Source organism: Microchirus variegatus (assembly GCF_963457635.1).
Source record: "Microchirus variegatus genome assembly, chromosome: 21".
NCBI classification, from domain to species: domain Eukaryota; kingdom Metazoa; phylum Chordata; class Actinopteri; order Pleuronectiformes; family Soleidae; genus Microchirus; species Microchirus variegatus.
In genome coordinates, this window is record NC_139822.1 from 14,361,489 (window position 1) to 14,380,723 (window position 19,235).

At 42.0% G+C, this 19,235-nt stretch overlaps 1 protein-coding gene across 2 annotated transcripts in view; it reads left to right on the forward strand.

The window, feature by feature from the left end:
* Nucleotides 1-2,349: 2,349 nt before the first annotated feature.
* The window catches only part of ldlrap1b (low density lipoprotein receptor adaptor protein 1b), a 31,392-nt gene continuing 14,506 nt past the window's right edge, over nucleotides 2,350-19,235 (forward strand). For both annotated transcript variants that reach the window (XM_083907423.1, XM_083907424.1), the window contains exons 1-3: nucleotides 2,350-2,538; nucleotides 16,664-16,806; nucleotides 17,490-17,602. In XM_083907423.1, the coding sequence (XP_083763549.1) occupies nucleotides 2,454-2,538; nucleotides 16,664-16,806; nucleotides 17,490-17,602 (341 nt within the window). In that variant the 5' untranslated portion in view covers nucleotides 2,350-2,453. The remainder of the gene's footprint in view (nucleotides 2,539-16,663; nucleotides 16,807-17,489; nucleotides 17,603-19,235) is intronic.

Genomic DNA, 19,235 nt, shown 5'->3' on the forward strand with positions numbered 1-19,235 from the left:
TTGTCTGCGGGTTTGATTGTTCTTCATTATTTACGTATCTGATAAAACATACTTGCAGGTCTGCTGGGTGGGATTTATTTGTATGGCGTTTTTGCAAGCAAAGCGATTGAGTGACACTTTGATTGACCTTTGACCTCCCCCAGGAAGAGAGTAGGCCTGCTCCTATGCTGCAGAAATGGGTCAATTCTGTTGCTGTAGTGGCAAGACAATAAAAGCAATGAAATATGTGTCACTCAGCTAGGAAATTAAGACCTTTCCTCACATCATCTCTTGCATACAAGACAAGAGCATAGACTGTATATAAAGAGGGAAATAAAGCCAACATGAGCTGGTATTGTCCAATCAGAGCCATCTGTGCAGGTGACGACTGTGATCTTTCCTTTTTTTGCAGAAGGTCAACGTGATGGCAGCCAAATGGCGAAGCTTCAAAAACAGTTCAGATTCTGATGGGATGACCTCATGGTACACCCATGCTCATCTGATGAAATGAGCTCAGCGAAGAGCACTGTGATCCCCAAATCAGTGTGTGTACATTTATGTGTTTTTTTCCAATGATCAATCCTCAGTCTTTGTACTTGACGTAGGAGGCGTCTGTACAATCCAGACCTCCCTACAATAATGACTTCTTGTTCACCAGGTGACCTCTCCTCCAGATGTCCAGCAGAGGCCTCGGATTTTGAAACAACGACTAACGCTCGCACAGTGCGTCTTCTGTTCTGAGCGAGAATGCTTGCAAACCCTCGCATATGCAGCTGTTCTTGCCGGGGCCATCGGAGCACAAGGGCAGAAAAAGGGAGGATTGGGTTACACACAGCGACGGAGTCCAGAAAATAATCATATTCAGCCCATGTGGTGAATCACAGAAAGCATCTGATGTGGATGTTACTGAGAGGAAAATGTCCACTGTCATCAACAAGATCCACTTGCAGTTCTAAATTCAGAGGTCACTCCGTATACCATGATGCATCACATGAGCTTTATTCACAATGTAAAAGTAAAGCAAAACAAAAATATTCTTATTTTCCTTTCTTACTATACTTTAATTTAATTCTACAGTCATGTTTGTGGCAATAAAGGTGCATTATGTAATAAATCTAGAGCAACTGGCCATAAAATCCTCCTAATATGTCACAGAGACTCAGGAATAATGTTCATATAACAAACTGAACTCACCAACAACAACAGTACAGCCAAAATATTTGCATTAAAAAAAATATTTTCAGACTGCAAATCATGTTTTGGCATGTGGCGCCACCTACCGCCGTCTACCAATCATTGCAGTCAGTAGAGTCTCAGCTAACGAGCAACCACGGGTTGCCAGTTACGTCAAAAAACAAAACCTTGAATTTTGAATATGAATGTAGTAACCGTTTTTGGCCACATTCTTACATATGGCACCTTTAATCCTGGTCAACTGCCTCATATGAACCAAGAAGGGTGAGTTTGTTTCTTTCTTTACATGTTTTGCCCATTTTACCCCTGAGGATTTTGCATAATGTATTTATTTTTGTTCTATCAATCCCAATATTTAAAAAAAATATAATATTTTTTTTTATTATTTATTCATTTTTATTTATTAAAGGTGCCATATGTAAGAATGTGTCCAAAAACGGTTACTACATTGTAATTCAAAATACAGAGGTCGTAACTGGCAACCCGTGGTTGCTTGGCAGCTGAGACTCTACTGACTGCAATGATTGGTAGACGGCGGTAGGTGGCGCCAAATGCCAAAACGTGATTTCAAAACGTAAAACATGATTTGCAGTCTGCAAAAGATTTTTTTAATGCAAATATTTTGGCTGTACTGTTGTTGTTGGTGAGTTCAGTTTGTTATATGAACATTATTCCTTAGTCTCTGTGACATATTAGGAGGATTTTATGGCCAGTTGCTTTACATTTATTACATAATGCACCTTTAATTCTGTATGTAAAGACAGAAGGATCATGGGAGTTAGCTTCATACATGTAATTGCTATGAGTGGTTGTTGTTGATGTGTCCCTTTTTGTTGTTTGTCTGCTCTGTTGTTGCTCATTGTAAATGAGAATTGGTCCTCACTTGACTTACCAGATTAAATACAGGTCAAATAAAGACTAATAAATAAATGACAACGACATAAAACAGTAACAACAGCACAACAACGCTTGCTACACCGCCCGCCCGGGATGTAGCAACAGCAGTTACTGCACACACGCTCAACCCAGCTTTCCTCCACAAACGGGCGGTGTCACGTCACGAGCGTTGTCCGTTTCATTTACATACGTGACACCGCCCAGGGGGACGAACAACACACACGATAATGTACCGTCGCCTGAAAGCTAACCGTGAACAGGGGAGGGAAAAAACGGCGAAACAAAGTTTGAAGCGCAGGCGGTGGTTGTAGAACAGGCGGAGTGTTTGGACGGAGACGAACGGGCGCGTTACCGGGCTTCCTGCCCCACTTTTGGAATACGACATGGACGCGTTGAAATCCGCCGGCAGGGCGATTATACGGAGCCCGAGTATCGCCAAACAGTCGTGGGGTTCGAGCAGACATAAAAGTAAGTACTCAGTTGTTCGGCGAACCTTAACTAAGGCGTTAGCTGCTGCTGCTGCTAACCCAGCTGAACCATGCTAACCTCGACTAGTAGCTAAAATGACTACCAGTATGACTTTATAACTCATGAATGTGTGCGTGTGAGGGAGATAGAGAGAGAGCGTCAGCCGCGGCTGCTGGGAACTGTCAGATGAGAGACTCACAGGTGCTCACTAAACAAACACGTTTAACCGATAAAAGGCTGCATTTGCTGTGTATTCAAAGTCGGGAATGTTTTATTGTGCAACTGAACTTGCACGCTGAAAGTGACAGTAGCTGTAAACTGACTCCTGTTGAAGCGTTTTACTAGCTCGGCTCAGGTTGTTGCACCGTCTCCCTTCACTGAGACCAAACGCGGGCGAATGTCAGGGCAAAACAAAGTTAGTTAGTGCCGATGTTGATGATGTTGTTGTTGTTGTTGTTGTCTGCCACGTCAGTCAGCCGGAGTGACTGATGGAGGTCACGGCTGTAGAGGAGGCGAGTGGTCGTCCTCCCTCCTGGCAAGCCTGTGCCATCCTAGCAACCGCGCTGTTGCTAGGAGATACACTTATGTGAAACACACCAAAAAATATGAGAGGCTGCTCGTATTAGGGGTGGCTGCAGTCTTTACACCTACAAAGAGATTTCCTGTGTAAAGTAGTGCTTCGCTCACACCAGGGCGTCAATTATGAGATTTAACCTGTTTCCTAATCATCCTCCATCTCTGTCTCCACCGTGTATGTTCACATAGATGGATATTGTTATTGTGTTATGTAGCATGACATTAATTTTGACTGCAATACTCTCCAAACAGCACCACAGGTAAAGTACAGTGCAATCACTGGTGTTTACTTCTAAAGTGGCCATTAACCAAGAGCACTGCAGCTCACTCACAGGTTATTTATGATTTTTTTTAAATTTTGGACCCTTCACCAGAGATAATCCCAGTAGTATCAACAGTTTTTTCACACTCCGACCAGCTCATTTGGCACCAACGACCATGTCACGTTCGAATTAACTTGCATCACCCTTCTTCCTCATTCAGATTCTCGGGTTTGAGCTTTCAGCAAGTCATCTGGGGGGGGGGCAATGTCTACATGATTTGACGTGTGCATTAACCAGCAGACGAAACAGGTGCACATGAGGAAGTGGTCAGTGTATATCGTGTTTGTGTTTTGAGCTGCTTTTTTAAATTATTTTTACTTGCACAAAGAGGGAACGTCCCCTGCTCCCGTGCTCCTCTCTCCAGCCACCATGTTTTATTCTGTACACAATAGAGCAGTTAGCAGTAAGATGTCACACGTGCCAGGCAGTGCAATCGATGCTTTGTATCAGACCCGTCCTCTCTGTGGGGGTGGAGGATGGAGGGTGGAGGGTGGAGGGGGTGGTATTGTGGGGAAATGCACAATAAGCACAGCCCCTTCACATCGGAGCAGGCAGGCGCCCCAGAGGGCTGTGGACCGATCAATAGCTGATGTTGAACTTTGCCACAACTCAACATTCAGTCTGTGGCAAAATGGAGACTAAGTGAGCTTGTGGAATAGAATAGAATAGAATAGAATAGAGAGCACTGTACAACATATATATTAACTGAGGTTCTTATGAAAACCGACATCAGACACACCAACTAATATAAGACAGATCAAGTGTGTTTATGGTACCCTTTTTAAGATGTATTATAGATTCTGGGAGATAAACTGGTCTCTAGTGTGTTTAATTAACAAATAAATAATAATAATTATTAAAAAGAAATCATTTCTTTCTCATGTGGAGGTCCTCGTTTTGTCTGTGTTTGGCTATTTGCCGTCCTCCCTTTTTCCCCCACTCTGCTGAGACAATTATAGGCTTAAATGTGTACCGGTGAACTCCAGTGTCAAAAATAAGCTGTAACTTGTTTCGTCTTGTTGTGCGATTCTCCTGCGAGGTTTTTGTATTTGATGTATGCAGATATTGTAATTTGCTCCTCTTTGGACTTGGTTTTTTTTTATTTATAAGGGAAAAAACCTCTCGTTATTGACGGGTCTATAATTTGAGGCTAAGTTTTGCTGCACGTCTCCAGTGAGACTGTCTCTCCCGCCCATGTATTGGGCTTGGTCTTCCACCCATTCACATCTTAGGCATCCATCACATTCCTTGTCTCCCATTGTCAGTGATTCATCATAAGGTTTTCAGTATTATTTCCACAAGCTGTCCTCGTCTGTTTAACGATCTCGGCATGTGAACCCTGTTTTTGCAGTCGTGGTCCTCCTGCACGAGCACAAGCGTGTCAGCTGTGTCATTTCCTGCGCGGTTTTAAACAGCGCACTTGTATTTTGGCAAGTCTGCTGAGCTGACGGAATGTTTCTCTGCACTGTCCTCTCATTACACCCAAACTGTGTCTGAGAGTGGGAACATGTAACATCAACCCTCCTTTTAGGTCATGAAGGGCCTGTTTTCTTCTTCTTTCTAAAATATGTGGGTGGGTGCAGCGTCTGCTCTGAACAGTCAAGTGAACACAGAAGGTTCCCTCCTACATTCCTTGACAGGGAGCTGTGTTGTGTTGGCTTGTCAATATTGAAATAGCTACATGTATTGTACAGTAAGTGCCTCTGATGACCTGTGCAGGTGCTTAAATAGGGAGTACATGCCATATTTAAAGGTCCAGTGTGTAGGGTTGGTTATTGATTTAAAGAAAAGTGTTACAGCAAGCCCTGACTGTGCATACATTACCTGTTTTTCTGGAAGTCATGTTATCTTTCAGAGTTGTTGTTCTGCCTGCTGTGCATTGTGAAAATGCCAATGCACCATGTGCATGACGCATGTAAACTCAACTTCCGGCCCACTGATGGGTGGAATATAAGCCCAGCTGACACCCTGACTCCCCTGCCCGACGGGCCTTTCAGAATCAGACGTGATGAGGGAGCTGTCGCATTGTTCTCTTCTTCTTTTGTAGGATTTCCTATTCCCTGCGTCCAGACAAGTGGGACACTACATGCGACGCACACTTCGCTATACCAGGGCCTTAAATCTCACACAAAATAATGGTGGACGTATACTTACTTGTTCCTGCCATGAATAAGGTCCATACTGGGGCAAGGACAGCAGTCCAAATTGCACACTGACTTGCACTGAACCTCTGAACCTCTGTCCACTGTCGTGTCCCCTGCACAAAGTCAACCAAAAGGATGCCACCAGGCAGTAATGGAGATTGCTTGCTGCAGGAATCCTTTATTGAGTTGTAAAGTCCTTGCTGATTTATTGGCCTGTTAGATCTTCTGTGTTTGTAAGCTGCTTCTTTGTGTGGACTCGGTGTATAGAGTTATGTGTGGGTGTGTAGGGCGAGGACGGCGTAATCACGTTTTTGGATTTGTTTTCTCTGCGAGGACAAATTTTAATCCCGCGGGGAAATAGATGTTTGACTCTCTCTTGTGTCGGCTGACACAGCAGGAAAGATATGACTCGTTCTAAACGCACCATAATTGTTGTTTTTGTTGTCAACCACTCACAAGTTAAACTGAGCTCAAAATGCCAGTCAACTTTTAAATGAGCTTGTGAAGCAAAAGCCGATTTGCATATTTTATTCACTGCGCTATAATGCACTTGGGAACTGCTACAAAATACATGTCATAATCATTGCTTTGCTTCCCAATTCTTCAAAATTTAGCTTTTTTTTTAAAAAATGTTCCCACTAAGAATTTGACATTCTATGAAACCAGTAGAGATTATGAGCAGGCAGCACAGTGGCTAACAAGAGCGCTTAAATGGTAAGAAAATGTGGGTGTGATCTCCTTCAGCCATATGTCAGTGTGATGGTTTACAGCCCTAATACAACATTGTCAATAGGACAAAATGGCGACTAAATAAAAACCATCTGAGACTTGAACAGTGCCGGGGAAAGCCCACAAATCCCACTTAAGTACATTTAGACAGCAGTCTTTGCCTGGAATCAGTTACTGTTGGCGTTTTCAACTTTTAATTTGCTCTGAGTAAATCAAGAGCAAGACATCGGTAAGGATAACTCCCCCTTCCTCTGACTTCTCTGCCAAAGCTTTGAGGTTTGTTGAATGTCTCTTTGGGTGTTAGGGAGTAGACAGCACTGAAACTTATAGGTTGATTTAGGAACCTGTCCTTTTTCTGCTCCCACATTCTGGTGAGCGTGTAGTTCAGGAAAGACCTGCTGCAACACCAGTGCTCGTTACAAAACCTGCATTTTCCCCCTTGAGGTCCAGATATACCCAGAGGTATAATTCATCAGTTCATCAGGTGACACACCTTAATTTAGGGAGGGTTCCTTTTACATATCACTGGTCTGAGTTTGCATCACTTGCAGCAGTCTCTGAGACAGAAATACAAGGATGCGGAGATTAGACTTGCATACAATCTCAGGGACACAAATCTGTGGGTTTGTGTGCCAAACACTGAACAAGAGGAATATTCATTAGTCCCCGGGGCATGATGTGAGCGACTTTCAGTCAAAGTGAACAAATGGTTCATTTGTTCTTCATTTGAAGCCTTTTTTCTTAAACATTTGCACAGACATCATTACATGTCCCCTTTGTTTGTTCTGACACTAATCATTTCATTTGAAATGGAATGATTATTATAATAACGATTATGTTTTCCATGTCAGTCTGCTCCTCTGCTTTTTTTTGGGTCCCAGCCGATCATGAATTATTGGCACATCATTATTGACACTGGTGCTGGTGTCCCTGTTTTGTTCTCATTACATCTTTGGTAGATTGGTTCTGTCCCTGTGTTTTTTAAAAAGCAAATTGGCAAATCACGAAGGCTGCAGTTTAAGTCTTCTGTTTATGATTATTCTATGTTCTAATTAAGTGAGTAAAGCTTTGGGTTGTCGGGTTCACGTTGTCGTCATTGTCTTGGAATATAGATTAGTCGATGTTTGGTAATGCTCCATCATTCGTTTTAAAATCTATTACATGGTGAATATTGAGTTAAAGCTTGACTTTGAGTTGAACTGAATGATTGATTACTCACTATAGCTGTACTATACATAATATAACTCTGCCCTTAGGTTAACAGTCAGAATTATAGCCCTTGCTTACATGAACACAGTCTGCCACTGGCACCACGGTCTTGTATATGTTGTCATTCTTCCCCGTCCACTTTGAGTCCATTAAGAGGACACAGCTGGTGCCTTTGTGTTGTAGTGACAATGCAGACACAATAAATATAAGGAAATGTCTACAGAGTCTTGTGAATACCACTCTCTCATACGTCCCACACAGTAAAATATAACAGATTTAGGTGTGATCGTGATTATAATTTTTTGCTATGTTGATTTAGTACAATTTTGAAAGCCCGTATTTGGTCGGACTAACACAATAATTCATAATTTCCTCGTGTCATATAAAGATATTCTTGTTGAGAGTACATTCTGGCCTCAGCTGGTCATCAGCTGTAATCCCTGACTAGCATGACCACTCATTTCTCTCCTCCTCCCTCACCTCCTCTCCTCGCTTTCCTTCTTTGAGTGGATTTAGCCAATGCTGTAAAAACACGTGTCTCAACATTAGGACTTAAACCGCCGACTATAAGACTTTATCCTCTGCAAATCCTTTTTTTCTTTCTATCAACTGGACTTGTTTTGGAGTCGTCAAATTAAGTAAAGATAAGTCATGTATTACTCCACCGTTGTCTTTGAAAATGCCTCAAGATATTCAATCATTGTAAAAGACAAAACTAGAGGAGCCTGCTGGAGCCCAAGGACACAGATGAGCATAAAGGGTCGCCACAGACAATTCATCTTGCTTATTTTATATTGACTAACCCTTTAGTCAGCAGTTATCGTCTGTTATTATTTTCTTTTTTAAATTTGATTTGTGTCTGTCATCAAGGAAGACTTTGACCCGGATCGGACTCACACATGTGCGAAACATTTCCAGGGATCCTTTCCGCAGGAGCTGAAATTAAGAGGAGGAACAAAGACACTGGATCAGTCACAGACAACAACAATCACCCTTTTTTGACACACTGTTATTATCATAATTCTCAGATTCGGTCCTCTCCCATGATGCCTGTGTGTCTGTATTTAGGACTAAGTGATGGCAGTGCTCGTATCTGACCTGCACTGCTGCACTGTGTTTAGCTTAACGACATGGTTCATACATTGCATGATATGGTTGCATGAGACCACACTCTGGTAATCTGCAATGCAGGATTTAGATTTTTTTGCAGTGTGGTTTGTTGAAGACGGGCTTTGTGCAGTGTCTCTGTATCTACTCTCAGCTGAGTCAGCAGTTTATAAATTAGCCCCAAGTATCCAGATTGGAATCTGATAACGCTAGCTAGAATAGATTGTGTTTACTCATGTGTCATCATTGTGAGTTGAGGGAAGTTTGTCTCTCAACAGGCGTAGTTCAGCTGAGGCCTCCAATAGTTAAAGAATGTGCACTGTTATGTTGCAGATCAACAGAAAAACTGATTGATCTGCTTGATCTTCATCTATCTGAGGTGTTTTTAGGCTAAAGCTACTGCATAGTTCTGCTTTAAAGTAGTGGCTACAGGTGCCTTCACTGAGAAGTAGCCAGGGTCAAGTGGGTACTTACAAACGGCTTGCCTGGTAAAATGCATGTCAGCTTTAGCGTTTGCCAAACTCAGAATATGTCTATTGATTCATCTTGCTCTGAGAGAGCATTTTCCAAGAGGTAAACTAACACTTGGGCCACTTTGTAAACTGCTTACTCTCCACACCACTGACAAACAACAGTGAGTTGCAGTTCTTTAAGCAGTAGACAAGCAACTGGTCATTTTTCCTAACCCACCTTGACCCTGAGGAGGAACACGACTCCATCCTAAAGAAACATACTATTTCTATATTCATTCTGTTTTTGTAGAGACACATTCCTGCAGCAGCAGGACAATGACCCCAAACACAACTATAAGCTTTGTAAAAATGAGTCGGTCATGGACTTTCCTCCAGTCACCTGACCCCAAACCCTCTTAACTTTTTTTTTTTGGAGCCCTTGTTGACTAAGAAGCTCTCTGGACCTTTGTCAAATCTGTGAGATAATAGGTTTTGCACAAACTTATCAGCTCAGGGGCTACAGTTTCATATTGCACCGTTTGTAGCAACAGTATCTTACTTTTGGACCAGCATTTTGAGTTTTTCACCCAGCATGAAGGCCACACAAACAGACATGGGGGAGTGTGAACTTGACACCAAACACAGTTATTCTGAATAAGAGAAGGACTCTTGTGTATGAAACCTACAAACTACATCCATCCTATAGCCCAGGGTGATTCTAACTAAAGAATCTTTTCCAATTTCGTTCAGGATGGGCAAATGTAGGTCCAGCCAGACCGAAAAAATGTGAGCGATTTACTGGGCTCCACAGGGCTCACATAGAAATACTGGGACTGCCTTTTCTCACCCATTTATTGAAGCCAAAGCAACTCCATGCATATAACTCTCAGTGCTTTAAAAGCCTGACAATGGGGGAAACTGTTGATGCAGCAGGCTGGACTTGTGGAGCCTGCTGGATCTGTGGAGTGGTGGCAGCAGGGCTTTGTCTATTGACCTGAAAGTCTTTATTTGTATTTGTATGTTAAACCAAAGCTGGGCCACTTTTGCTGCCAGTCCCCCCCCCCCCCCCTCCTTCTTCCAAAAAATAATAATTCACAACAAACTGGATTAAATACCTAACTGCGGTGCCTCACATACTGTAATCTAGTATCACTTGTGGAATGATGTATTGTCAACAACACGGATGTGAGAGGAATTTCCCAGACACTGCAGGAACATTAACTTCTGTAGTGATACTTGGGTGAGTGACTCACCTCGTCAACCTTGTCACCTTTTAAAAATGTTTGAGTCACTGACTGCAAAAGGGATTTGCCATTTTCATATTTAATTAATCTCCATCCACTGAACAATCATATCTTGCATTTACAGAAGCATTGCCGCCTATTTTCAAACGGAGAGACTATAAACGTTGGCTATATTTGGAAGGAAGTTCTAGATGATAGAGATGCAGTGACTGACTTGTCATTTGTGAAAATGTATGTTTTTATCCCCGTCTTGCTGAACACATATCTCCCTCTCTGCCAGCCCCAGAGCATTCACCACATCATTTAATCTGCACAGCATAGCAGAGTGCGACGCTGATTAAACTGTTGCATCTCTCTAATTGTCCTCCACTTCTGTCAAGGGAAGGGTGTGCGTGTGTGAATTTATGAAAAATTTTACGAGAACTCTGACTCCCTGCCATCATTTGCATCGCTATCTTGGTTTTTGACTGTGTCGCAATAACCCCCACTTCCTTTTTCTTATCTTTTTTAATCAGCTTGTACTTCATTTCTGACATGTCATTTACCCGTCGACTCTCTGGCCCTCTGTCTGTGTGTCATCTGTCCTTCTTAAAGCAGAGGCAGAGCCACAGAGAGGAGATTTCCTCTACTAATTCCTGTTGACAAGGATAGTCATAGTGATCCTCGCTGTCCCTCCTTTGTCCATATTGCCTGCTTCACTTCCTTTGTGTTGGACTTTGACTTTGACCACCACCTCGTCCACCACCCCTTCTAATGCTCTCCTGCTGAAAGACCCAGCTCTCAAATCCCTTTGATTATAATTCCAGAGACCTCTGTGCTATATTTCCTCCCCAGATCTCGTGTTGCATCAAAAGGGCCTAACTGCCTCTGTAGTATTAGCTTCATTAAAACTTCATGAAAACTCCCAGCTTATGCATATGATCAGATCTTAAAGAAGAAGCTCTTTTGTGTTTTTTTCCCCTTCTACCACTGGAGTCAGATGCCTGCAGATTGGTTTTGAACTCACTCAGAGCTGGGATTCCTGTGTTCAGGTTCATTGAACTCCACAGCTCAAAATAACCTTCCTGAAATCTGCAAATGCAGGAAACTATTTGGAGTCCACAGTGAAGATGACCCATTATCACTTTTTTTTGTGTCCGATACAATGTTTTTACCTCTTTTAAACAACTTGGCTAAGTATAAGACATTTGTGCTGATGCATTTACCACTATATTCCCCACTGAACTTGTATTGGGGATCATACTTTATTTTTTCTGATATTTGATGCAGTGATTTTGGCCAGTATCAGACATAAATACTGTCAGATACTGAGTATCGCGTCAGTTCATCCATAGTACACAGTTTAGCCTGCAGTAACCATTAATATTGATATCACTTTGCATGTTGGAGAAAATAAGGCAAAGTAGATGTGGGGATAAGGTTGTATGATTAGGGCCAGTCTTGGGGAAAAAAGTTATAATTTATGTGTAGAGCAATTACTTTGAAATGGTTATGAATCTAAAAACTGTGGAGTAATGCAGATTCAGGAACTTGAAATGTCTGCTGATCGTATCTTGACATTCTCATGCTGTGTAAAATGCCAACAGCAAGAATCTGTTGTCTAAAGCAGACAACCCATGATCTGTTATTTCACCCACTTAAAGTGAACATTTTATTGGGGTGTCTGATGTTCCAGTACTATTAAATCTAATCTGCTTATTACGGTGTACTCTGTTAACACTACATCATTGGGATTCTAAAGGTCTGTAGTTATGCACTGCAGTTGAGATGAGGTGAGCTGCATGTATATTCTTTGTTCCTCTGCTCATCGTCTCCTGGCTTTAGTCTTAGCGGTGTAGTGTTGAGACATGTCTGAAACAGGAGAAGAACAAGGAGATGGGAGCACATTTCTATCCGACAGGCAGAGTGGACTTCACACAGGCTTGGTGAATTCAGGCTTCACTCAGTGGCTGCCAAGGGAGTTTTTGTCAAAGGTCACGAGGTTACATAGTGCTAGATGGCTTGTTGTCACGTCGGGAATTACTCATGAAATGTCTAATTATTAAACTGTCCAGTCAAACTTTTACCAGAAGTCATCAGAGTAGAGTAAAAAACACACATTTTTTGTAAATGTAAAACCCAGGCTAGAACATTGAGTTAATGCTCAAATAATTGAATATGGTAGGATTACCAGAAATGGTGCTTTGTTACCACTTAGCCACCAGCTAAACCAGAAACCGTTAAATACTAACAAGCTGAAGTGGGGCCACTTAGCGTGGTGTAGGCGGACATACGATCAATAAGTCGATTTCCTTCTAGTGTTTGTAATCTAAGACAAGGACAGTAGACCAAATAAATGGTGTAGTCTGTGCATGGAAACACACTGGTTTATTATCTACACCATTTTGTGAAGATGATTGTCTAATCAAACCCTCACATTTTACACTCGCTGACATTGGGAGCAGCTGTAGACTTCTACCTACCTGCTCCCATCTGAGTCCCATTCCGCTCTCCCCCACCAAACATCAGCTCTCCATCGCCTGCGCTCTCTGGTGTATTTACAGGCCAGTCACAGTCGCTGACCAGCCAGTGCTCCAGCAAAGCCTTTGAAGTTGAGTCGGTTTAGCCTGTGTGGAGGGGACTGGTGCTGCATCGGGTAGATGGGGGGGGGGGGGGGGGGGGGGTTGGTTGGTGTGAATGCAAATGTAGCCGAGATGAAAACGGATTATTATTTCATACAAAGCAGCACTCTGGGTATATGCACCAACTGGCCTAAAAATAGCTCAGGTTCACGAGTTGTTCATTTAAACAGCCATTGTATCAGGGTTGTGGATAAATGCTGTTGTTTCTTTGATCAGTCGAGCTGCTCCAGTGTAGTTTTTTCTGAATGTTTTGAATCATAACAATATATTCTAAATGGATCTATTATCTCCTTTGAGCAGGATAGATGCAAGATTTCATCATCTGAATAGTGTTCTTTTAGGTTGTTTTTTAAATGTTGAATTGTTTCTGTAAGGTGACCTTGAACTTTCAAATTGTAAAGGTTGCTCGTTCTATTTATTGTTTCATGTTTCTTTTGTCAATTTAATAATGTAATTCATCCAGTACATGTTTTAAACTAAAAAAGAACTCAGAGAGCGCAGACCTCCGCCAAGGCAGCTCAGTGCCTACAAAATACACCCTGCTGGCGCACCCGGATCAGACAGCAAGTGTTGTAACCATTGATAACATCTACGAATCATGCCCAAAATGTAATCACTTGTTCCTGGTCTCATTACAGACATTTCCTGAAAATTTCATCCATATCCGTTCGTGACTTTTCGAGCTATGTTGCTAACTAACAGACAAACAAACAAACTCCGGCGAAAACATAACCTCCTTGGCGGAGGTAACAAATGTAGTCCTCATGCTTGAGATTAGAAAAAAACACAAGTAGATGTTTCCCCCAATTGTTCAGCCCTTTCTACTTCTGTAGTCACATCGAATACAAACATGAGGAAGACATGAGGACAGTTGGTGTAACAGAAGAGGACACGTGTGACAGGGCAAGATGGAGGCAGATGATCCACTGTGGTGACCAGGGAGAATCTGAGAGAAAAAATATGACGGAAAAGATTGGGAAAAAATGTTTTTAACTGGCAATTGAAAATTGCATAGTTTGAAATTTGACATGATCTGAAAACGGTTGTTCAGCTGTTCAGACTCATCATCATCGTCCTGAAGACTTGCCTTCTGCAGGCATTAGTATGGGCAGTTGATGTGAAGAAGCTTACCTCTGATCTCTCTGCTGGACTGTGTGTATTGTGTGAATAGTATCTCTGCTCAGCCTACAGTCACTTCACAGTCATTTTTTCAGCAGCACAGTCCTGCCAGCAATGCAAACACTGAACGCTTCTCAAGGTTCACTGCTGCTTATACAAATAAGAGCAGTACTAAAGGTCAGTAGCGGCATTTCAGCTGAGGCTATTGTCCCCGTCATAACGGTGTAACCGTTTGCATACATGCCAAGTGGCTACACAGCGTAATGGACGTTTATCGTCCACCTGGAGCACTCGGTGACTTGATTTAGGTAGAGAAACGGCAGCTCGTGATTCCTCTCTACAGATTGTGTTACAGTAAGGGTGCTATTTATCCAGGCGCTAATGTGTAGCCCGCAGAAGGGTGGAGGCAGCCCGATCTGCTCACGATACAAAGAAGTGCAAGACCTTGACCTCAGAGTGGGTCTTCGCTCTTAAGACTCGCCCATTACTTAAGTATGGGTTTGGGTAGCGCTGCATTTAGACCATTAAAAACCATTCTCCATTCTCCATAACCACATAACCACTCACAGCTGGCTTGGTTTGAAGAGGAAGAGGAGGGAGAAATGCAGTAGGTTAACCTCTGCTGCTTTCTTCAAAGGCTTTGGGTTCCTTCAGTAATATGGTTTCTCAGACCCAGTGGTGGCTTTTATACTGTATATTTCACTTACTGGGCAGATGACTGGTATTATGAGGTTGTCTTGTTACAAGACTGAATGTTAAAAGTCAGTAATTCTACATTTGAATTCTTCTTAACAGCTTAAATTAAATAATTTATCATGCAATGTATGCCTCCTATATGATCATGGCATGTGCCGTGATAGGGATTGTTAATTCAAAACTGTCCAAAAGTCATTTGGTGCTGAAGCTCTCGATCTATAATAGGTTTTAGAATCAAAGGGTTGTGTGAGTAGTGTAATTTCACCAAATAATTTAGTCAGTTAATTAATCTGCTCTTTTCTAAGAAATCAATCAAAGAAAAACTATTTGATTGATTTCTTAAGCTCTTTAAATGTTTTGTTTTGTCTGACTAAAGGTCCCAAACTCAAAATATAGAACCCTAGCAAATATTCACATTTGAGCATTTGATCAGTTGCAAAATAAAGTTGGTGACAGCATGGTTATGTCTAGACAGGAGGGGAGACATTGTGGGCTGTGTTTTCTGCTGGACCTCTCCGAGGAGACAGATGGCCTGCACTCACACTATGACGCCACATAATGGCATGTCCATAAACCTCTTATTAACAACAAGGAAACGTTGGCATTTTTATTGCATATAGCAGCAAATGGCTGAATACTGAAGAAGTCTGTTTGTCGTTTGCTCATGTGACTCAACGTTCACTGTGAGATATTGGTTGTGCAACAGGTGCAAGTGTGGTCACTTTGAAAAGCTGCTGAACATTGAGATATAGTTCAGCGTGTCAGCACAATCAGAACGTCGGGTTCATTGATTTGGTGTCGTGTGGAAAGAAGGTCAGGTTTTTCTTCTCTTTCATTGTTCCATCTCTGTGTCCTCGGTCCTAAGACCTGGACTATATGTCCTGGAGAGGTATCATTGCCTCAGAAGTTGCCAGAGATTATCTCTATGAATGACTTTACTGTTTTGGCAGGATTGTAAGTGAATTCTGTGGAAAAAAAAATCAAGCGCGAGTGGTTGAACCTGTCTTTGACACCTCATTAAACTGACCACATTTTTCATAAATATAGATTTTATGACATTAATGATGGGTTAGAGAGGAGTCCAGTGCATGCTGACATACTTATGGGATTGACATGGGAAACTTTATTGACCCCACAATGGATAATTGTAGCCTGACTAAATCCACTGAATAAATCCATGGAAAAGTAACTTTAAAACTATAAAACTAAGTAACATGAAGCTAACCCTGAACTAAGTATAATGTAGTCAAAAAAAGGTTAAGTTTTTATCCAAACAGTATGTGAATTCCTGATACTGTTTGGATAAAAACTTAAACTTTTTAAGGTTACCTCCTACCCTGTGAGCAAAAACAAAGGGAATGTATCATCATCAGTCATAATTGTATTTTTTTATTATTATTATTATTTCATAATCATATATAAACCTCATATAAAATGGCAAAAAAAAGGCTGTATGTTTCTTTATAATAAGGTTGAAACCGTCTTTATTTTCATGGCTAGAAGATGTTTCAGCGATGACCACGCATTTATTTAGCTTTCAGGAAATACCTTTCTCTTACTTTACACTCACTTAACCATGCATGCCACATTTGGCAGGACTACAGCTCATTTGCCATTTTAACTGGCAGTAGATTTATGTATTGTTTGTGTTTATACTCTGCACATATTTTGGCAATATAATACTCATCCTATAAAAGCACTTTACTGCAAGGTTTAGCAAAAAGCATGTGCTCATTAGACACCGCTATAGTGCTGCTGTCATATCAAATCAAAAACAGAGAAGATATTGTTTGTTGCTGACACGTGTGACACAGTGTGTATGTGTCCCTCGGCCTGCCTTGCAGCAGTGATCTTGGTGAGCAGCGGTGTCACTGGTGACTGATGCACGTCTCTCTCCTCTCGCAGAGCTTCCAGAGAACTGGACGGACACCAGGGAGACGCTGCTGGAGGGCATGGTGTTCCAGCTCAAGTATCTGGGAGTCACGATGGTGGAGCAGCCCAAGGGAGAGGAGATGTCAGCTGCTGCCGTCAAGAGGATAGTGGCCACGGTGAGAGACACCACACACATGTATAAGTGTAGGAGATTAAACGCAGGCCGCTCAAATCATTCACTCATCACAACCGTGATAGGAATGTTTTAGAAGATAAAATAACAAAAACAAGTTGCATTTCTGCTCCCCATAATCAACTTAATTACTTTAAAAATGTCAACTCCAGGTTGACCTGTAGAGGAGGATGCAGTTAGTTGTTCACACTGTTGCTCAGTGTGTGGCTCAGCCAGCTTTGTCATGGCAGAAAAGGCTTAATGTTATTGGACCTGGCAGCTCAGTGCTGGATAATGAAGTGTAAGCAGTGGCAGAATGGGAGACTTGGGACACAGTGATGTGTGGCGATGGACGCCGAGGCTCTTATTGAGCTTAATCTGTTGGCTGCCCTCGGCGTCCTTCTAAAAACAGTGTTGTGCTGCTCAGTGGGAGGTGGTTTTAAACCTGTCACACTGTAGAACTGGATTTGTCTAAGTTAGAAAAATGTTTAATTGTGGGTAATTGCAAATTTCCTGACATAATATTGCGAGTATTACACTTGAATTGACACAAAAGAGATCATTTTTGTGATTTCACCTTTTTGAAAAACAAAATCAGTTTAATCAAACTATAAATGTACCTCTTGATATACCTCTCTTTCTCTCTCTCTCTCTCTCTCAAACACACTGTGTTTTCTTATCTTCAAGGCCAAAGCGAGTGGAAAGAAACTTCAGAAAGTCACGTTAACGGTCTCTCCGCGAGGAATCATCCTGTACGACAGTGCCTCCAAACAGCTGATAGAAAACATCTCCATATACAGGTCAGTCCTCCTCCAGCCCTTCACATGACTGTCGATGATTTGTCTCGCACATGACAGCACATGACGCGGGACAGCTTCCGTCATGAAATGCCCTAAATCGCATCACATCACGACTACTGTAATCCAATCTGTAAACCGTTAAAAGTTGTGAGGACAAGCCAAAATATCCTCAAAATGATGAGTTTCAAGGTCTTCATAACTTGACATACACACCCATTCCCTTCCCTGCCAGGAAATATCACCTGCACCCTTCAGGTTGCCTCACCTCCACTGGCCTTAAGCCTCCGCATAAAGCCTGAATTTCTTCTCTGAACTTCCACATTTATGAGTCTCCATATCAAGGCATGATGGGAGTTTCTATCATACTTCTAGGCATCCATATCCTTATTTTGACAAATGTCCAAAAATCAGTAGACTGATTCTCCAGTTTCTTGTCCTTCTGAGCAGTGTTTCCACCTCTCTGGGCTCACCTTGTGATGCTGAGTTATTTCAGAAGAAAATAAGCTGTTTCCCAACTGTTGAAGCTTGAGTGTATTTCTCAGGCTCATAGCATTTTTCTTTATTCAATATCCACTCCCTAAATCACTGAGTAACCTTCCCACAAACCTTCCCCACCAGTCACTGTACTGGTTTAAGATAAAATTAAGCCGATAAATTGCTGTATTGACTAACAATTATTATGATTTTGTATTGATAAGTGGATTAAATATTGCTAATGTGTTGTATTTTGATGACAAATGAAAGCAGATTAATTTTCAGCTGACGGATTTAGTCAATCCACAATCTCTTTATGACTGTTTATTTTGATTCATATCAGTGCATGATGAAACACAGATAGTATCTGTGTTTCATCATGCACTCTGACTTGACAAATGAGAAGAAGCTTAAATACTTCAACTGCCTCCCTGAGTCGCGTGTCACACTCGCTGCTGCCTGAACTGTTGACCCCCAGGGGTCAAACCAACAGTCCAAACTACTTCCCGTTAACTTCCTTTTTGTTTTTAGAAGCACTGACATCCACTGGTCTCCTTCGCCTCGCTCTCGTGGTCTTTCGCACAGCACACCGTCCTGGTGTTTGTGTGTAAACGCAGCCTCTTCTGTTATGTGACGCGTTCACTGATAACTGATTCCACCATGTGGGGAATAAAAAAGTATATTGAATAGACCGGTAATTAAAGACTGTTACCGCAGGATGGTTTGAAGACATGAAGCAGCTTGGCTGTACGTCACACTCGACTGGCTCGCTCCCTCTAAAGATGTCGGATGGGAAGATAGATGACCAATAAAAGAAAGGGATTTGCCTTGATGCCCAATTTTACCGACGCCTTTAAATCTTAGTTTTGTCGTGCAGGCCACAGGGGGGACTCTCAAATCTCAACAAACTTTCTTCCCTCACTTTTATTTGTCCATCCCAAACTATACAGCAGTAACGTTGGAGCACATGCTCACGAGAGAAGGACAGATGGGAGATTTTTTTTATAGCCTTCCTCCATCATTTTTGGTCTCTCTCTCTCTCTCTCCCTCCAACTGTCTAGTGAGCCCATTACTTTGATATCATGGTAATGATGACATGCTGATCAAATAGTAGCAGAAAACCTATTTGAGAAGCATTACAGCTTAATTGAAATCCCCT